Below are 20,020 nucleotides of genomic sequence, written 5' to 3'. Positions count from 1 at the left end.
TCTTTAAGACCAGTATCTAGGAGGGGGGATATACATAAATTATCAATTGAGGACACTGGCATGGTAATGAAATTGACCCTGTTATTCAAATTTCTAGGTATCTATATGGGGAATATATAATCGAAATCCCACGTAAATATTGTTAAATTGTTTCTACGGAGACCAAAAGGATTGTGATATTACATTAAACAAATTAAATAATATTAAAACCACTGTAGTTAAATCGAATGCTCGTCTTTATTTGGTATAAACGCTGTACATGTTCACTTTGATTTACAATTATTTCTCAGTACTTTCACTGTTATGAGGCTGCACCATTACTTTTGACTTTCACTTCCGGGTTTCACGTTTTCTGTACATAATAATATCAATTGTTTTTATTTCCGTAATAATGTAATTTAAATAAAAATCGTAAATTCGTGGGCAAGGTGTAAAACGCAATCAGCTACTGTAAAATGACTAATTTTCACTGGGTTTAAATTTCGCTGATTTACCATTTCAGGCATATTCAGTGGGTTTTAAATTCACGGTTTTATCATTTAGGTAATGTGTTCTATGCTAAATTTAACGCATTTCCAGTCAGCGAAATAAGAAAAATTAAAACCCAGTGAATAATTAATCTTTTTACAGTATTTTATTCGTCCGTAATTTGTACAAAGATATTAATTTTTGTAAGCGTATAAAGCATTTTCCACATTAATTGTCGTCATCCGTACGCAATTTCCAATTTTGATTCTTAATCACAAATTATCAAATATATTTTAAAACACGTAAAATGTAAAAAAAAAAAACAAAAAAAAAAAAAAAAAAAAACGTTTTGTAATGTAAATGGAACTTTCATTTTATTTTTTGTAAAAACGTAAAATGTCTTTTATTTCCTGTAATCTGTACCAGCTATACCCCTTGCCCTCTAATAAGCTCAGTTACCAGTATTAAGCATTCTTATTAAGAGATGTCGGGCGGCCGAGGGAAAACGTTCCGGTTACTACGCGCTGTGCGTGAGCATTGCTTGGAATCACGCACGCAGTACATGTTGGCTTTCATTTGCAATGCGGTTTATGTATAGATGTTATTTACTTGGTATAAAAATGCTTACACTTTTGAAGGCTCGGTGGAATGCAGTTTTAGGCCTGCAAATGCTATTACAATATTACGTTTTGTGTATCATGTATCATGATGGTCGTAACAGTAATGATGTAAATTTGACAACAACAATTACTAATTTTTATTTATTTTCTTTTTCTTTTTTTATCATCATTTCAAACCAAGAGCGGTCGTGTGTCTGAGGTTGTGATTTGTAATAAAATATCTTCAATTTGACGTCATCTTGTTATTGTTCTGTGTAGCCGTGGTATTTTGGTAAGCATATATTTCGTGGTACTTTGGTAAGCAAGTATTCGCACACTAATGGCCAGACTGTGTCGCTTCCAGTGCCGTCAAACGTCTTCAGTATGCCCTTGTCTCTGAAAAGTAAAACACATATTATCGTTCACTGTATAGTTTAAAGACATTCGAATATAGAGGTCGCTGTGCAAACAGGATCGTGATCGAATCAGACCCATATATTATTAGAACTGTCCCAGTTAGTACTTGAATGAATATCAGTGTGGTTTACACTCGTTCAGGTACCCAGTGCTATTATTGTGCAACCAACTAAAGAGTGGTATAACATCCGCAAAAACATTTACATTTACGAACATTTAATATAAAATTAAACTTTCAATACTTATAAGTGTATTATTTGTAAATTGTAGTTTTATTTTGTTTTATACTCGGCTGTAATAGCGCCTGATGCATGGTTTATTGATGGGGTCATTTGTAGTACTAGTTGGGATATTTAATATTATTTGTTTCAATACGTTTATTTTCCGTCGAATTATAAGTATATAAGTAATTGCATCATTTAAAACGTTCTGTCCTATAATTGGGATACAATTTGTTTTTGTTTTTGAACATGTCTGTTTCCAAGATACAACATATGTATTCGGGTAATACTGTTGTCTGAGATGTGAAGAAAAAAAACAAAAGTGTTCCACATTACAAGTTTCAACTCGTGATGGCGTTGTACATCGACATACCGATAGAATTCCAAAACAGGCGTTATTTGTTGTTCGTAGCTATTCAATCTCTGTCGCACAGTGTCAGGTTTATCGTCTTGTCGCTGGACCAGTTGTTCTCCAGTGACGTCATCAATCCCCTAAAAGCATAACAGACAAATGTAAGAATACAAGACGGTCCAGGGCTGTAATTTTACAAAAGGTTAAAAAAGAAATAAGGTCACAAAACGATGTTGGCATGAAATGAATACGCCAACGGCTGGACACTAAATCCCAAGTAAAACTGAAAGTGTAATAACATTTTTTTACCAAACCGTTTTATTCAAAAAAAATATTAAATCATGTGTGAGAGCCTTGGCTTTAACTCGAGCTTTTTTTAGCATCAAAATAAGAAATGACGACAACGCGGGCAAACATCTGTTGTGGTTAATTATATGGACAAAATAAATCACGTTCCATAAAATAGAGATAAAATCCATAATATTTTGAGATATACTAATCATTACAAGAGTTTGTCCACTGATCCCACCAGTGAACATCTATTACGCTATCAAATTAATCGATCGTTCGATCGATAAGTAAGAAGGCCAGAACTCCAGTACTTTTTATATTTTACCCCAAATCCATGATAAGCTTAATGCCCCTGATAAACCTGTTGTCTCGGCTGATAATTCACCCTAAATGTATCTCACTTCGATTATCATCCCTTGCGAGAGCTAGCGAAAACGTTGCCTTCTTACATAACATGTACCACTAATGTTCTGAGCAATTTTCTAGGCATGTCAAAACATCATAGCTCCATTCTTTTTGATGTATCATCCTTTTATTCTAATATAATCCCACACGAGGAGGGCTTGACATCCCTCGAATCTTATTTTGGCAGGAAGTTTTCCAAAAGCGGACAATAAATTTTCATTAAATGCCAAATATTACTGCTATGATCACGGGGAGGGTCTATGGTGATTTATCTACGGTTGACTTGAAGAACGCCCCTTTCAGGTAGTCTGTTTGACCTTATTTCGTGGAACTTATACATTGAGGACATATTTTAGTTGTCGTGTTTGCGAATGATTGGGAAAGGCCATAGTTTGACTTAGTGATTGTATTCACGCGTGGCGGAAGTGACGCTATTTTCGATGACACCGTGACCTAACGAATATTACTGCCCACGAGACTTAATCACATGATCTCTGTGACGAATGGGGGGGGGGGATCTCTGAATAAAACATGGTACGCAAGCTGAAGTAAAAAAAAAACGCATAAATGGGATGTTATTTAGTTATTTGACGCGTATACCATGTCATGTTACCTCAACTTGGAAACAGTATGATTTTTATCTATTTTAAGTTTCTGCACTTGAAAAGAGGGATTTCACAAAAATAAGTACGTGTTTAGAGGGTTTTTTAAAATGCTATACTTTAACATTGGTACTAGGTCTGACTAGGAGTACACCCCCCCGTACCCCCCCCCCCGGGGGGGGGGGGCGTATTCCAGACTCACCATGACTTTTGGCGGATTCCACAGTAGGTTGTATACTGTTCCGCTACGTGGATGAATCCATCGGCTTTCCAATCTCTCAATAATGACGTCAAATGGCACTCGTAAATTGATCACTGAGTCTATCGGCTGGCTTAGATTTAAAGCTTCTGCTTGGCTTAATATACGCGGGAAACCTGTCCAGGAATAAAACGAAAACCAAACAAGTATTTCAAAATTGGAAGATTTAGTTACTCAGTGTTATATTTGTGTACTGTTTACTGACCAGTAGTAGTGTCGTGTTCGTGTACGGGTCCCTTTTGACGTATAGTAGCGCGTGTACCTCAATACTGTACAATAATTGTTATTTACTTTAATAGGCGCGAGTAGCGCCCTCGCCAGCCGAACGGCATCAGATCACCGCGGAGGGCGCAACTCATGCGACCTTGATAGGCTACTATTTACTATTATACGAAATTTATTTAGTGTCATACGTGTGCGTCGGTCCGATTCACGCACGCCTGTCGTGTATTCTGTATTATATTATACCAGTATATTGATGGTGTTAATCCATTGATTTGATTGGTCCAAACACAAAATTTGCATATGCAATCCATGGTATATTGGCTGATAATCGTTTGGATATTAAAGGCACTGATATATTCAGTGTTAATGCTAAAAAATGACCTTGGCACACCCTCACATTAATCCTCAACTCGACATCTCCCGCCTGTCCATCAGGCTTAAATTCACCGGCTTAACCCTTGGCATTTAACCTGGGCTCGCGTCATTCGCTCAACCATTCACACCTTAGTGCATAACTAGCCCATGCTTCCACTGCCGAAGCACACTATCTCGCTGCCTCGCTGTATGCACTTAGTATCCCGCAATTCGCAATTCGCAAAATCGCTTTCCGTACTTCCAACAATGGCTCCAGCAAGAAAGAAGAGATCGTCAAAACGCCCAGCACGCTTTATCAACGACGATGTTACAACTAGTCAACCTACCACAACATGTCAACGCCGAGCAACGGCAGCACGATCAGCCGCCAACGCACCACTTCCAACCACACCACAGACTCAGATCGCCGGAGATCAACCGTCACCAGCGCAGTCTCTACAACCAAACAAAGACAACAACACTCCAAATGCATCGAATACTGTTACTATGTCCATGCAAGACCTCGAGGCTTTGATAGTTCGTGTACAAAACCAACAGTCTGCAGCTGAACCACTCGCTCAAAAAAACCCAACCGTCGACACACAACTGAATCAACCACCCCAAAATTTATTGTCTCCAGCTTCAACAATGAATTTTATCGACCTCACCCACGCCACAGCACCAGCGACGACAGGACAAACCGCAACAGGACACCCAGCGCAAACGATAAACAATCTAACCACCATTACTCAACCAATCTCAGCCACTGGCGGCGCACCAACATCCGCATCCGGCTTTCAACACTCTAACAACATGGCGGCTCCCATTAACGTCAATACCGGCATTGGAACCGACTATACAGACATCAGCCGAACCCTCCCAGTCTACAACTACAACTACAACTCCGGACCACCAATCAGTGTTCTACCATCAGTTCCACCTCCAGAGCTCCACCTACCATACGTAGAACAATCAACGCTGAACGCACTTGCAAATTGGGGTAAGTTCATTAACCTTTCTACACTGCATCCCGACAACCACCGACCAAACTATGCCCCACCGATTTCTACAAGTTTCGAATTGGACCCCGACAACCCAACCGTTGCTACAGTCGCCTCTCAAAGTAAACTCAAGTCCATTAACACGCTAGGAAGCTGGCTGTCTGCATTTGGATCATTTGCAGCCTATCGTGCCTTCTATTTTCCGCAAGAAGCAGTGCACCTCATCAATTATATTCGATTCATTGGCGAGAAATCAGACATCTACAAACCTGAAGCATGGCTCGCATACGATAAGGCTTTTCGTGAAGACGTATCCCGCTACCCAAATGTCCGCAATTGGAGCGTACCTGACCCAGCTATGGACTATACCTACTTTCAGCAGCACCCACATCAACTACTACCACTCTGCTACGAGTGTAGGCAACGGGGCCACACTAGGCAAGAATGTCCAGCACTACGAGGCAAAACAACCATCACCCAAAACAATTTCATCCAGCCACAAAACCATAGCCAACTTTCCAATAACGACTACATTTGCAAAAAATTCAATAGGGGAGTACGCACAACACCATGCCCACACAGTCGTCAACACATTTGCAGCACCTGTGGCGGGTCAGATCATCCTGCGTCATTCCATCGGCCAGAAGCAGCACAGCAGCAGCCATTTCTCACAAGACCAAACAGCAGGGCCTTGCAGCCCTTTCGGCCAAACGACAATATCCACCAACGTGATAAATACCACGTTTCCAACAACACCGCTTAACCTGAAGAACTTTGCTAACGAACTGCATCACCACCCAGACAAACACTTCGTCTCAGCAATTCTACTCGACATCTCTCCAGGCGCAAACCTTGGCTTCACCGGTCATCACCATCAACGATACACTCGCAATGCTAAAACTGCAACATCCAACCCAACAGTTATAACAGAAGCAATCATGAAGGAAATCAAGCTAGGACATGCCATCGGCCCCTTCAAAGAACCACCATTCACAAATCTGGTGGTCAACTCCCTAGGTGCCCGCACAAAAAAGAATGGCGGAACACGTCTTATCATGGACTTATCACAACCAACTGGTGACAGCGTAAACACTTTCATCAACAAACACCATTACTCATTGTCCTATTCCACAGTAGACGACGCAGTAGCACTCATCATGAAGCATGGTCCTGGTTCACAAATGGCCAAGATCGACATCAAGCATGCATTTCGATTGTGCCCGGTTAGAAAAGTAGACTGGCATCTCCTCTGTTACAAGTGGCAGGGCTTCTACTTCTTTGATAGAGTCCTACCTTTTGGCCTACGATCAGCACCATACCTGTTCAACAGAATCGCAACAGCCATTGAATGGATAATACAACGCCGAGCCAATACCAAAGACCTGCTACACTACCTTGATGACTTCTTCGCGGTAGGCCCACCTAACACTGGTAAGTGTCGGCACATAAAAGACATCATGCTCAACACATGCAACCATCTGGGCGTACACATCGCAGAAGGAAAAATCGAGGGCCCCGCCACAACACTGACATTTCTTGGCATCGAACTTGACAGCAACGCCATGGTCATGAGGCTACCAAGCGAAAAAATGACCGATCTCACCACAACGCTACCGAAGTGGCTCAACCGACAGTCATGTACCAAGCGTCAACTCCTCTCCCTCATCGGCACCCTGAGCTTTGCATGCAAATGTATTCCAGCCGGCCGCATTTTTCTCAGACACATGATTGACTTATCCACAACAACACCACATCTCACTCAAATCATCAACCTGTCAGACGAATTCAGGCTGGACGTTACACGGTGGTGCAACTTCCTCCCATCCTGGAACGGCACTGCATCATTCCTCCAACCCACATGGACGGCTGCACCCGACATGCATTTGTATACTGACGCATCAGCAACGATAGGCTGTGGAGCTTCCTTCAATAGTCAATGGTTCTCACTCCCATGGCCTATTACACTGCATCACTAACCACCACTTTCCATTGCATGGAAAGAACTTTTTCCCATCTACCTCTCCTGTCTAATTTGGGGACATCAATGGCATGGAAGACGCATCATGTTTCATTGTGACAACTCATCGGTTGTCAGTATTTGGGAAAGGGAGTCATCACATTGCGCACACATTATGACACTTGTTCGACAGATTTTCTACATATCTGCCCTAGGCAACTTTCACATAATGGTAACTCACATTGCAGGAACTTATAACTCACTTGCAGATGCTCTCTCTCGATTGCAGATCCACCGCTTCCACCAACTGGCACCACAAGCCGAGAAATCGCCAGTCATAGTACCAGATGTCTTCAACCCTGGGAACATTCACACCATCCTATCTCAGTCCACGCGATGAAAGTACTCGAAAACCAAGCGTCGTTCTATATCACTAACAGCATTGCCACCTCAACACGTCGCACATATCAGTCAGGGCAGACAAGATATTACAACTTCTGTCACAACTATGGTCTCGTCCCGCTACCAGTCACACGCCGCTCTGCCATCCTCTTCGTCACACACCTTGCGTCGCTCTCACTAACGTATAAAACAATCAAAGTATACCTCGCCGCCATCCTACGACAGCACACAGAGATGGGCTACCCAGAGTTTCCAGAGGATCATCTACTGCTTCGCACACTCCAAGGCATCAAGAAACAAATTGGTGACCCTACGGCTACACGATTACTGATAACCATTCAATTAATGAGAACACTAAAAAATCAGTTGCGCTGCTGCATCAATATGGATGTAACAGACATACTGATGTTATGGGCCGCATTCACCATGGCCTTCTTCAGGTTTCTTCGAGTGAGCGAATTTGCCTCTCCGACGAAAACAACATTTGACCGCGAACGCACGCTTCTCCGATCCGATGTCAATCTTGGTAGCGCAATCACCGTCAACATCAAAGCAGCCAAAAATGATCCATTTCGGCGTGGCCACACACTGACCATAGCCTCATCTGGCTCCTCGGTTTGCGCAGTTCGAGCTTACTGTAATGTAGTTAAGTATCTTGCTTTATAAACAAATACGTATACATCGTTATCCTTGAATACCATCTGTGATACGTCACATGTCAATGAACTACCCACACTTCCTATGTAATCAATATCTGTACTTTTAAGTAATAAAGTTAGTAGTCAACTGAATAACACCGTGTCTCGTCTATTCCTTACTGTTACCATACAAACATTACACTGGCGACAAGGATCCACGGATTACAAGAATCCACCGAATCAAACTCATAATGGAAGGAGGATCTATTCCACATTATGAATCATTCCAAGTTCACGAGGACCCAAGTTCCTGTGGGAAAAGATGGGAAGAGTGGCTGGAAGGTTTTCAGAATCTAATGGTTGCATGTGGTATCGACAGTAAGAAGAGACAACGTGCTCTACTTGTCCACTACGCCGGACTAGAGGTTAGAAGGGAAGTCAAAGCTATTCCGAAAGAAAAGAGAGGCGAAGACGACGACGTTGACAAGCTCATCAAAGCATTGAATGAACGATTTAATCCAAGACGAACGAAATCGTATGAGAGACATATATTTCGTCAAACAAAGCAAAATTCCGGAGAGTCTACAGATCAATATCACGCCAGATTGCAGGAACTCGCGGCAACATGTGAATACGCCAATCCGGATGAAGAAATATGCACTCAAATAATTGAACACTGCACATCTCAACGATTGCGGCGACGTGCACTGAGAGAGGATATGAATTTAAAGGGTTTACTTGACTTCGCAAGATCGCTCGAAGTATCGGAATCGCAAGCTGCCGACATGGAAAATAATACGCAATCATCGTCGGTTAACGCTATTCGTCAGTATGTTAGACCAAAACGCGGTAAACCACGACAAGACAAGCCAAAGAAAACGCGATGTTACTTTTGCGATGGCAAATATCCTCACACTGGTACGTGCCCTGCTAAAGGAAAAAAATGCAACGCATGTGGTAAACTTGGCCACTACGCTAAAGTGTGTAGAACAAAATCAAAGGGAGAAGCTACAAGGGGCAAACAGTTTCGACAATCAGTACGGCGAGTCGCGTTTGACACCGGCGTCGACACCGATTCAAGCTGCGAATCGGACAAAGGATATGTATTTGGAATACGTACGGCATCGATAAACGCGACAACTACCAAATGCCCAACAACGGACATTAAAATACGAAGTAAGACTATACAGTTTTTAATCGATACTGGGGCTGCGATTAATATAATAGACGAACATGACTTCGAAAGTATTAAACACGAGGTTACGTTACGCCCGACCAATATGCAGATATTCCCGTACAAAAGTTCTACTCCGCTTGAAACTCTCGGTAATTTTGTGACTGACATCGAATGTAAGACATCCGCTGGGCCGAGAAAAATATCACATGTGAATATATATGTTGTTAAACGCAATGGGGAAATCGGTGGCTCATTGTTAAGTTTCCAAACAGCGGAAGATCTCGGACTGATACAAATAGTCAAACAGGTGAAAAGCCAGACTAATATCGATAGTTTGGTACAAGAATACGCTGACTTGTGCACGGGTGTTGGAAAATTGACAGATTTCCAAGTCAAATTGCACATCGACGAATCGATACAGGCAGTAGCTCAACCTCACCGACGAATTCCTTTTCACATTCGTAAACGTGTGGAAAAGAAACTAGATGAAATGGAGAAAGACGGCATCATCGAAAAAGTTGATGAAGCGACTCCTTGGGTATCACCAATTGTAGTGGTACCTAAACCAAAAAGTCCTGATGATATCCGAATCTGCGTGGACATGCGGCAACCAAACAAGGCCGTAAAACGCGAAAGACACATAATGCCTACCACCGATGATATAATACAAGATTTAAACAAAGCTACGGTATTCTCTAAGCTTGATCTAAATCAAGGATACCATCAACTCGAACTTTCACCCGCGTCACGGTATATTACAACATTTAGCACTCATGTTGGTTTACGTCGCTATAAACGACTAAGTTTTGGAATTTCATCCGCGTCGGAGATATTTCAGAACGCTATTAGCCAAGTTATTGAGGGAATACCCGGCGCAATAAATGTCAGCGACGATATACTCGTACATGGTACATCTGAGGAAGATCACTACAAGAATCTATGAGCTGTGTTTCAACGCCTTAGAGAAAGAAATCTGACTCTCAATAAGAAAAAATGTCAATTTAATAAGTCCAATCTGATATTCTATGGCAATAAGTTCTCTGCCGAAGGAATATCACCAGATCCAGAAAAGGTGACAGCTATACACAATGCTGAATCTCCGAAAAGTGCCAGCGAAGTTAGAAGTTTACTGGGGATGGTGACATATTTCAGCCGTTTCATACCTGATCTAGCAACGATTACAGACCCGCTACGTCAATTAACAAAAGATGGGACACCATGGGAATGGACGGCGATTCACGACAATGCGCTGAAATCAATTAAGGAGCGTCTAACTAGTGATACCGTAATGGCTTATTTCGACCCTAACAAAGAGACCGAAATTGTTGTTGACGCAAGCCCTGTAGGATTAGGGGCAATGCTAACACAATGTGGAAAACATGGTGTGACCCCGCCTCGAGTAGTCAGTTATGCAAGTCGATCGCTTACTCCTGTGGAACAACGGTATTCGCAAACAGAGAGGGAAGCGCTAGCAGTCACGTGGGCAACAGAACGATTTCATTTATATGTGTACGGTAAACAATTCACTGTGATAACGGACCATAAACCACTTGAACGGATTTATAACAACCCAGGTTCAAAGCCGCCCGCGAGAATTGAGCGATGGACACTAAAAATGCAACAGTATGATTATACAGTTAAATATCGACCCGGGAAAGATAACCCCGCTGTCTACATGTCAAGGCACCCGAATGCACAATCCAAACCGACAGATCGCGAACAGAAAGTTGCGGACGAATACCTAAACTTCGTTACTACTCATGCCACACCCAAAGCGCTGACACTTAACGAAATTAAGAATGCGACAAGAGCCGACAAGACATTTCAAGCTGCGGCCATAGCCATCAAAACGGGGACATGGTATAAATACACTGAATGTAACGAACAAAACGAAATTGATTCAGTGATAATTCGTTCGTTACACAAAGTGCAAGATACGTTAACATTAACATCTACAGAAGACGTAATTCTGTGTGGAACGCAAATTGTAATTCCCAAATCGCTACAAGACCGCGTAATAGATCTCGCACATGAAGGACACCAGGGAGTGGTAAAAACAAAGAGATTATTAAGGGAAAAAGTCTGGTTCCCCAACATCGATAAACTAGTAGAAGAGAAAGTCTACAGCTGTGTGGCTTGTCAATCGGCAACACACTCAAACAGCAGGGAACCCCTACAAATGACACCACTTCCAGATAACGCATGGGAGGAATTAGCATTGGATTTTTGTGGACCGTTTCCGTCAGGGGACTATTTATTAGTAGTCACTGACAACTACTCGTGTTACCCAGTGGTGGAAATAATTAAGTCTACATTCGCCAGAGCAGTTATACCCAAACTCGACAAAATATTTTCCGAATATGGAATTCCGAAAAGCTTGACGTCCAACAACGGACCTCCATTCAAAAGCCACGAGTTTAGACAATTCGCGGATCACCTAGGGTTTCACCATCGCCGAATCACACCGCATTGGCCCGAAGCGAATGGCGAATCCGAACGCTTTATGAGAACCCTTGAGAAAGCAATACGCACGGCACACGCAGAGGGAAAATCGTGGAAACAAGAAATATACACATTTCTACGTAATTATCGATCCACACCTCACTGCACGACAGGTCAAAGTCCCGCCACTGAAATATTTCAACGACCAATGAGAATAAAATTACCAACGTATTATAACTCAAGTCTTAGTGATAAAATCAGACACCAAGACAGTAAGGCCAAACAGAAAATGAAAGTGTATGCTGACAATCGACGCAATACGGTTACATCTGAAATTCAGGAGGGCGACACAGTACTCGTTAAAAATGCGGTAAAAGGAAAACTCGAGACTCCTTTCATCACTGATCCATACCAAGTCATTCAAAGGAAAGGCAGCATGATTTCCGCCAAAAGAGGCACGCGTACTATAACTTGCAATTCTTCGCATTTTAAGAGAATTCCCCACCATAAAATTGACCATGAAATCAACACCACCGATTTGACAGATGAGGAGGACTTACCCTTGGATATCAATAATCCTGCATCTCCGGTTCAAAAGGAATCTGCAAAACGATACCCTACTAGAGATAAATACATCGAGGCAAGTACACATGTGGAGAAATACTCATCACACAGCTTTCGTGCTGGAGCCGCCACAACAGCCGCCGAGGCCAACCTTCCCGACTGGCTCATCAAGACCCTTGGACGTTGGCGCAGTGACTCATATCAGCTCTACATTAAGACTCCAGCCAAAACCCTTCATGCAGTGCCAAGGATCCTCGCCAACCACACCGAACCTCAGAACTAAACCAACCAACTCACAATGTTTTACGAACAATGCTATTAAGACATTCTATTCATTCGCTGGCTCTGCTTGTATTTTACTTTCAATCCACACTAATTGTTTTTACATTTACCAATCGTCTCCGATTGACATTATAGATCTTTTGTTTCAATTGTTATTCACTCGCAATTTTTATTCGCAATTTTTTAATTTTACTATATTGTAATTCCTGCTCTGTAACCATTTATTCGTATCCCATGCAAGCTCTCCACATTCTAGAACAAGCGATGCTTGCCTCACCACATCATGCAAATTGTTCAATTCCACCACCTCCTCTTTAATTTGGGGGAAATGCCGCACAGAGCATGCTGGCTCTGGTCAGGTACGACATTGCCCTTACCATGACATGAGTCAAATATATCTACGTCTCCTGTCATGGGGTCGGCCGCTACGACGCCTGATGCAGAGCCACTGAGTCGGCAGGTGTTACTCGGGTAGCATGCGTCGCCACCTCATAATGACACTCAGTGGTTTTGAGGATCACTATGAGGTGACACGTGACGACGCCTAGTGTGACATTCACTTCCCCCACTTCAAACGGCAATCTTGTCTCATGTCTAATTTCTTAGCATTAATCGTTTGGATATTAAATGCACTGATATATTCAGTGTTAATGCTAAAAAATGACCTTGGCACACCCTCACATTAATCCTCAACTCAACATCTCCCGCCTGTCCATCAGGCTTAAATTCACCGGCTTAACCCTTGGCATTTAACCTGGGCTCGCGTCATTCGCTCAACCATTCACACCTTAGTGCATAACTAGCCCATGCTTCCACTGCCGAAGCACACTATCTCGCTGCCTCGCTGTATGCACTTAGTATCCCGCAATTCGCACCACCCACCCACCCTGCATCTTCATATCCATATGTAACTTTGATATTCTGCTATTTTATTTTCAATAAATACAGTGTGGGGAAATGCCGCACAGAGCATGCTGGCTCTGGTCAGGTACGACGTTGCCCTTACCATGACATGAGTCAAATATATCTACGTCTCCTGTCATGGGGTAGGCCGCTACGACGCCAGATGCAGAGCCACTGAGTCGGCAGGTGTTACTCGGGTAGCATGCGTCGCCACCTCATAATGACACTTAGTGGTTTTGAGGATCACTATGAGGTGACACGTGACGACGCCTAGTGTGACATTCACTTCCCCCACTTCAAACGGCAATCCTGTCTCATGTCTCATTTCTTAGCATTAATGCACGGCTAAACCAAGTGGCCCTGGAACATGAATTGACTACAGGTTTAATACGGAAATACATAAAACCGGTATTATTTGATTTTTAGGGGAATATAGTGGTTGAATTTTGAAAGAATATTGAAAAAAATACTGAATTAAAAACATCTGAAAAGTTATATAACTATAATATTGCTTTTTGTTAATGGTGGGACCAAGTTGTGAGCGTCGGTCGTTGGGTGATTGAGTCGTTCGCCACACAAACCTAAACCACCGTTCCTCAACACCGCGAGGTGCCTACACGAACGCCAGAACGCTATGTTCTCAATGTTGTTATTTTGAGATGGATTGCGAACTTCCAACAAAGAAAACATGATCTTTAAGTACAAGATATAATTGAGGGATTCAATGACATAAAAATGCAAAAAACTATGAGTCACAGGCAAAAATGTATGCCACCAATAACAACCGGTGTCCGGTAGCGGCAGCTGACAAAATTGCAGTGAACCCACAGGCGCTCGGAACGTTTCTTGGCTAATAAAAAATAACCTAAAGTGGGATCGGCATAGTTAGTCAGTCGCCGGTACATTCCCCTACTACTCATATAATAACACAAGGTAGGAAAGCGTTGACACCATGACATCGAAACTTCCCGAAAATAACATGATTTTCCAAATTATATTTCGATCCGCTTCACACAACTCAAGCATGATATCGGTAGAAACTATCGATCGACTTACATTTCCTTTATTCGAACTAAAACGGGTTAAATCCTGTGAAAATCGAAACACCCGAGCAATATGAATCAACCCGTCTACGCGGATATTTTGAAGCAGAGGCCCGAGCATGCGCAGTTTCAAACATTTACGCATGCTCGGGCCTCTGCTTCAAAATATCCGCGTAGACGGGTTGATTCATGATCTTTTAGTAGATGAAAGTAAACTCTTTTTTTACAAGTTTTATCGAATTGTCAATATACTGGTATAATATAATAGCAATAACCCCCGCCGAAGTTGGGTATACCACTTGATATTGCACAATTGCACAATTCACTCCATATACTGTAAAATGACTAATTTTCACTGGGTTTAAATTTCACTGATTTGCCATTTCAGGCATATTCAGTGGGTTTTAAATTCACGGTTTCGTCATTTAGATAATGTGTTCTATGCTAAATTTTACATATTCACTGGGTTTTAATTTAGCGCATTTTCCAGTCAGCGAAATAAGCTAAATTAAAACCCAGTGAATAATTACCCCCTTTACAGTATGCACTCGCCTGCGGCTCGTGCATATATGTCGTGAATTGTGCAATATCTCGTGGTATACCCGCCTTCGGCGGGGGTTATTGCTTAATTATTATACATCTGTCACCATAACGCCATAAGTTACAGCGTGCCGTTATTTTGCGCTGCGCGTCGGGCGATACTCCAGCTGTACTGTATCGTGCATACTTTGAGGTATCTCCGTAATAACCTCATTATATTATTACATGTAATTATAATAATACTACCTATTACTTATGAAGAGATATTGTCTGAATTGTACAGTCATTCAACATGACAAGAATTCATTTTATCATTTTCCTATATTAAGATCGTTTTTTTTGTTTTAATTACTTACCATCCATCAAATAGCTGACATTGGAATACCTGCCTTCTAACTCGTGTAATACTAAACCAATGACAATACGGTTTGGTACAAGATCGCCTTTATCGACGTACTGTATAACAGACTCTCCTATGTCTGAAATTGAATGCAGGATAATTTGATTTTTTTAAATTCTTAGTGGTACTTATCGTCCTAGACTGTCAACAGTCAATTGTACCTAATATTAATCTATTATAATAAATATTGTGTATAAACGTAACAGGCGTGAATAAATTGCGAACGCCGGGATAGGAAGTATGGAAAGTCGAATACCCGGGCTTTCCTGTTTTTATGGTTTGAGTTGTAGATGTGGGTTATTTTCATTGTTTAAGATAGATAAAATAACTAGTTTGTAACCGTTTTGCGTTTTGGTTTGCCTAAGCCTACATTCCCCGGGTACATCGTGTTTTATATACACACGTAGCTAGTACTCTCGCATAATGAGTTTTCAGTTTATGATAATATAAAAGTCACTCCTTGGAATATGGATGAAGGCAATGCCGTTCAAATCGGCAACAGTTTGATTGGGTCTTCACCATCTCGAATACGTGAAAATCTCTCTTAAACCCAACCTTCATTGATGGACAATAAAATGATATCGACGATACTAAGATGCGTCTCGGTGTACGCTCTTTCTTACCCGTTTTGCGCATAATGTGCTGTCGAAACAAGTCGCCACTGGACAAATGAGCGAGCCCAAAATCCCTCATGACACGTCGAGAAATGGTTCCCTTTCCCGAGCCCGGGGCACCAATGACGAGGGCACGAAACACGCGGATCAGCATGTTGATGTCCGTTCTCGTAATCTGCCGAGTCGCTATCTATGCGAGAATCCAACTTCTAGAACATAGCGCGTTGCAATGGCAACGTGGCGCATAGAACACGCATAATGACGACGTTGGCGTCTCGCATTGTTGTGTTAATTTTTGTTGTAGATACGTAAATCCAATCTTTTAAAGCGCGGTGGTCGTCTCGCAGCGCGTGTTGGAATTTCGTGTAAATAAACAATATATTTTACACGCGTTGTATATGTCCAATATCGAGGACGAGGTGCGACGACTGCCGCCCTTTAAATCAACACGTCGATATTCCCACATTCGTGACAGCTACGGGGACGCTAATGGTAGTTGAAGGCCTGTTTGGGGCCGTTTAATAAGAGTTAACCAATGGGAATAAGGAGATTTACCGGATTAAATAGTACTGGTTTCTGTAACAATTTGGAATAATCGGTGAGCATTCGAACATGGAGGTATAACCCGTTTGCTAACTAACTATGTTATTCCACGAATCTGGCGAGTTTAATTAGTTTTTGGTGAATTGTCGACAGGAGAAAAGTGTCGATTACCGAATAAAGAAGGGATGGTTAGAACTATGTCGTAGAACCAAAGGGTGATATCACGTACGCGTAATATTGGGTGTTATTTGAGATGCACAACATGAAAACAATGTGACCCACAGTATTGGAGTTTATAATACTATCAGAAATAAATTTAATTATCAGATCTTCAGCATTACTCTCTGGTACTTATATACCAAGTCTGCAATAATTGTTTTTTTGAGATAAAGGTGAATAATTTGATAATTATTATGCAAATTAGATAATATACATGAATTTCAACCCGATATTATTTAGTGTCCCGGACACTTATGTACAAAATTTCATTACAATACGATGATTAATTCTTAAAGAAAAATAGCGAAAATTAAATGATTATGCAAATTAGGTAATAATTATTGATATATTTGTAATTTTATTCGCAGGTATAAAAAGATATTTAAATTTCTGTTATTACATGACTAAAATGATAAAAATGGGTTTACAAGGAACAAAAGAAATCATTAACGAATAAATATAACGAGTAAGTATTGTTCAGGTAGGTTGTAACGACATTATTTTAGTATTAATCGATTGATTATAAATATTACAGTTCTCAATGTTATTAAAAGTAAAATTTTAATTACAATGTTCATTAGGGTGTTATTTCAAATAAGCCAGATAGATGAGTTTATCTTCTACAATGGATGCCACCGGTACTTGGTCGACGGTATGAATGAGCTTATGGTAGTTGTACTCTGTGTTAATTCTCCATTTTAGTCTCGCCTTAAATGCTTGAGTGACGTCCGTTTTAGGTAGTCCCTTTATTTTCTTTACCCGAGTCACGTGGATAGCTGCTTTCAATGAGACAGTATGTAGCATCGATACGAATTATCTTCAACACGCATATTTACTACAGCATAGAAATCTATGGTTCTGTATTTTGCTCTTTCCTCTAGTGGCGCCTAGTAGATAATGTGTTAGTGTGGTATCTTCCCTCCGTCAAATAGATTTTGTATGATGCTATTGAACAATTTGAAGAATGGTTCAAGTCTTGCACACTCCACAAAAATATGGACGAGATCATCTTTATCCTGGCAAAACGGACAGTTACATGTAGGATATGCCCCATGAAGAAGTCGTCACTGTAAATCTCAATTTTTTTTTCGTTAGCAATTAACCAATAAACGCGAACAGTTTGCAACAATGAAACTGACCAATTTTCAATATTGGTTTGTCTGGATCAAGAGATAACAGATCACACCAAAGTGTGCCTGGGTGGATGGGATCTTTTATCAGTTTCATTTTAGGTATAGATTAGAAATTTATAAATTGTGTCCTTTTCTAGTTTATACAGTGGACAGTTTATTAATATGTCATTATCGTCATCTCTATAGATCAATTCAAGAGAATATGTAGTAGTCGTGACATTCGTATTTTGTGCGTTGTTAATTTTTTTGCAATATTTCTTTAAATTGAGTTGGAATTGCTTTGTGTAATACATTCACTGCGATACTAAGAAGACGTTTAGAGTGAATGTTGATATGATGATGGAGCAGTTCAGCTGAGCGCCATTCATTACCATGAATAAGATCGCCAATTTTTGTAAAACCGGCCCCGATGAAGTGTGTTTTGTGTAGATGACGACATAGATTAGGAATATTAGATGGCGTATCTTTACGAATATATGGGACTGACCGCCAGGTTTTTAGTAAAATACAATAGAAATCAGGCATATTATACGAATGTTGTGGGAATTCAGTAATAAACAACTGCTTGTCATATTTCAGGTGTTGGAACTTTCTAAGAAAGAAGTCAGTAAACATGAAACAAGGGTGACCTGAGCTGAAGTAAAGATATCGCTGTATAAATTGCAGACGGTATGAAGTAATGCGCGTTGGTAGATGCGTCAGTCCTTGTCCACCTTCATTTATTGGTAAGTAGACAACTTCTGCAGGTACCCGATGTTTACCTTGCCAAAAAAAGTCAAGAAGCTTTCGTTGGACAGATTCAACATTATGTGTGGGTGGGCACAAACATATCAACCCATGGAGCAGTGTGGTGTAATACTACTAGGTTATTATTTATAACAGCACGCCCTCTATAGGACATGACAGGTGCATATTTGCTCCACTGACCTAGTTTTATCTCAACTTTGTCTAGAATACCGGACCAGTTTTTATCCATGAATGTGGGATTGTTCCCAATGAAGATACCAAGGATTTTCAACCCGTTATTGTCCCAACCTATTTTAAGTGGTTTGTTAGTTCTAGTTTTCCACGCACCAACCCATAAGCCCTGCCATAATTGATGCGTGAATTACTAGCTTTCTCGTACATTGAAAGCCAATCGCAAATTAGCAAAATCGGGATTTTCAGTGATGAAAAAACTGAAGTCATATGCAGTTTAGTTTACTTTTTGTTCAGGTATGTTGTCAATTATGACACCACGGATACCGCTTTGGGTACGGATCTTGACAATATGTAGGAGCGGCTCGATAGCGACACTATACAATTGTCCTGACAGCGAACATCCCTGTCGGATACCACGCATAAAATGCACGGGACTGATCAAAGAGTCATTTATGCGAACAAGACTTGGTGTGCCTGTGTATAAAAGTCGTATATATTTAACCAACTCTGTACCACCCGATCAAACGCTTGTTCTTGACCGAGAGATACAATACCCAATACGTTGATACATTTATGTACCAAGTTTTATTGAAATATGTTCACTACTTAAGATATAGTTGAGAAATTTGCTTATGAATTAAATTATTATGTAAATTCGGTAATTAATATGATTAAAATATGATTTTAACCCAAAAATGATCTGGTCTGTGCATTTTCCTATTTTCCATGTACCCTGTTTGATTGAAACATGATGATCGGAACCTCAGATATCAATTTGGGTAATTAATATGCATGAATTATCACCAAAAACTGATCAGGTCAGCGAAATTCCAAGAGAATCCATATACCAAGTTTCATTGAAGAAACGAACAGCTGTTCTTGAAATACTGGTAGAACAGACATACATATTATATACAGACATGGTAACCACGAGGGCTGACATTGTGTGTTTCACACACGAGAGTCATAAACAATATGTGTGACGTCACAACCAAATGATAATTTGATAATTTTAAATGAGGGAGATTTTCTTTGTTTGAAATGTCAT

General features: G+C 41.0%; 1 protein-coding gene across 1 annotated transcript; it reads right to left on the bottom strand.

Annotated features, from left to right (window-relative positions):
* Positions 1 to 1,197: 1,197 nt before the first annotated feature.
* On the bottom strand, positions 1,198 to 16,310 carry LOC102802370 (GTP:AMP phosphotransferase AK3, mitochondrial-like). Its single transcript, XM_085506248.1, has 5 exons — positions 16,166 to 16,310; positions 15,499 to 15,621; positions 3,558 to 3,730; positions 2,079 to 2,197; positions 1,198 to 1,463 (listed from the first exon to the last, which is right to left on the bottom strand). The coding sequence occupies exons 1-5, from the start codon at positions 16,308 to 16,310 to the stop codon at positions 1,331 to 1,333; spliced, it is 693 nt and encodes a 230-aa protein (XP_085362374.1). The 3' UTR covers positions 1,198 to 1,330.
* Positions 16,311 to 20,020: the final 3,710 nt, after the last annotated feature.

This window comes from Saccoglossus kowalevskii, chromosome 12 (genome assembly GCF_978046115.1).
Source record: "Saccoglossus kowalevskii chromosome 12, keSacKowa6.1, whole genome shotgun sequence".
NCBI classification, from domain to species: Eukaryota; Metazoa; Hemichordata; class Enteropneusta; family Harrimaniidae; genus Saccoglossus; species Saccoglossus kowalevskii.
Note: the sequence above shows the minus strand (reverse complement) of the source record. Positions and strands in the feature narration are given on the sequence as shown.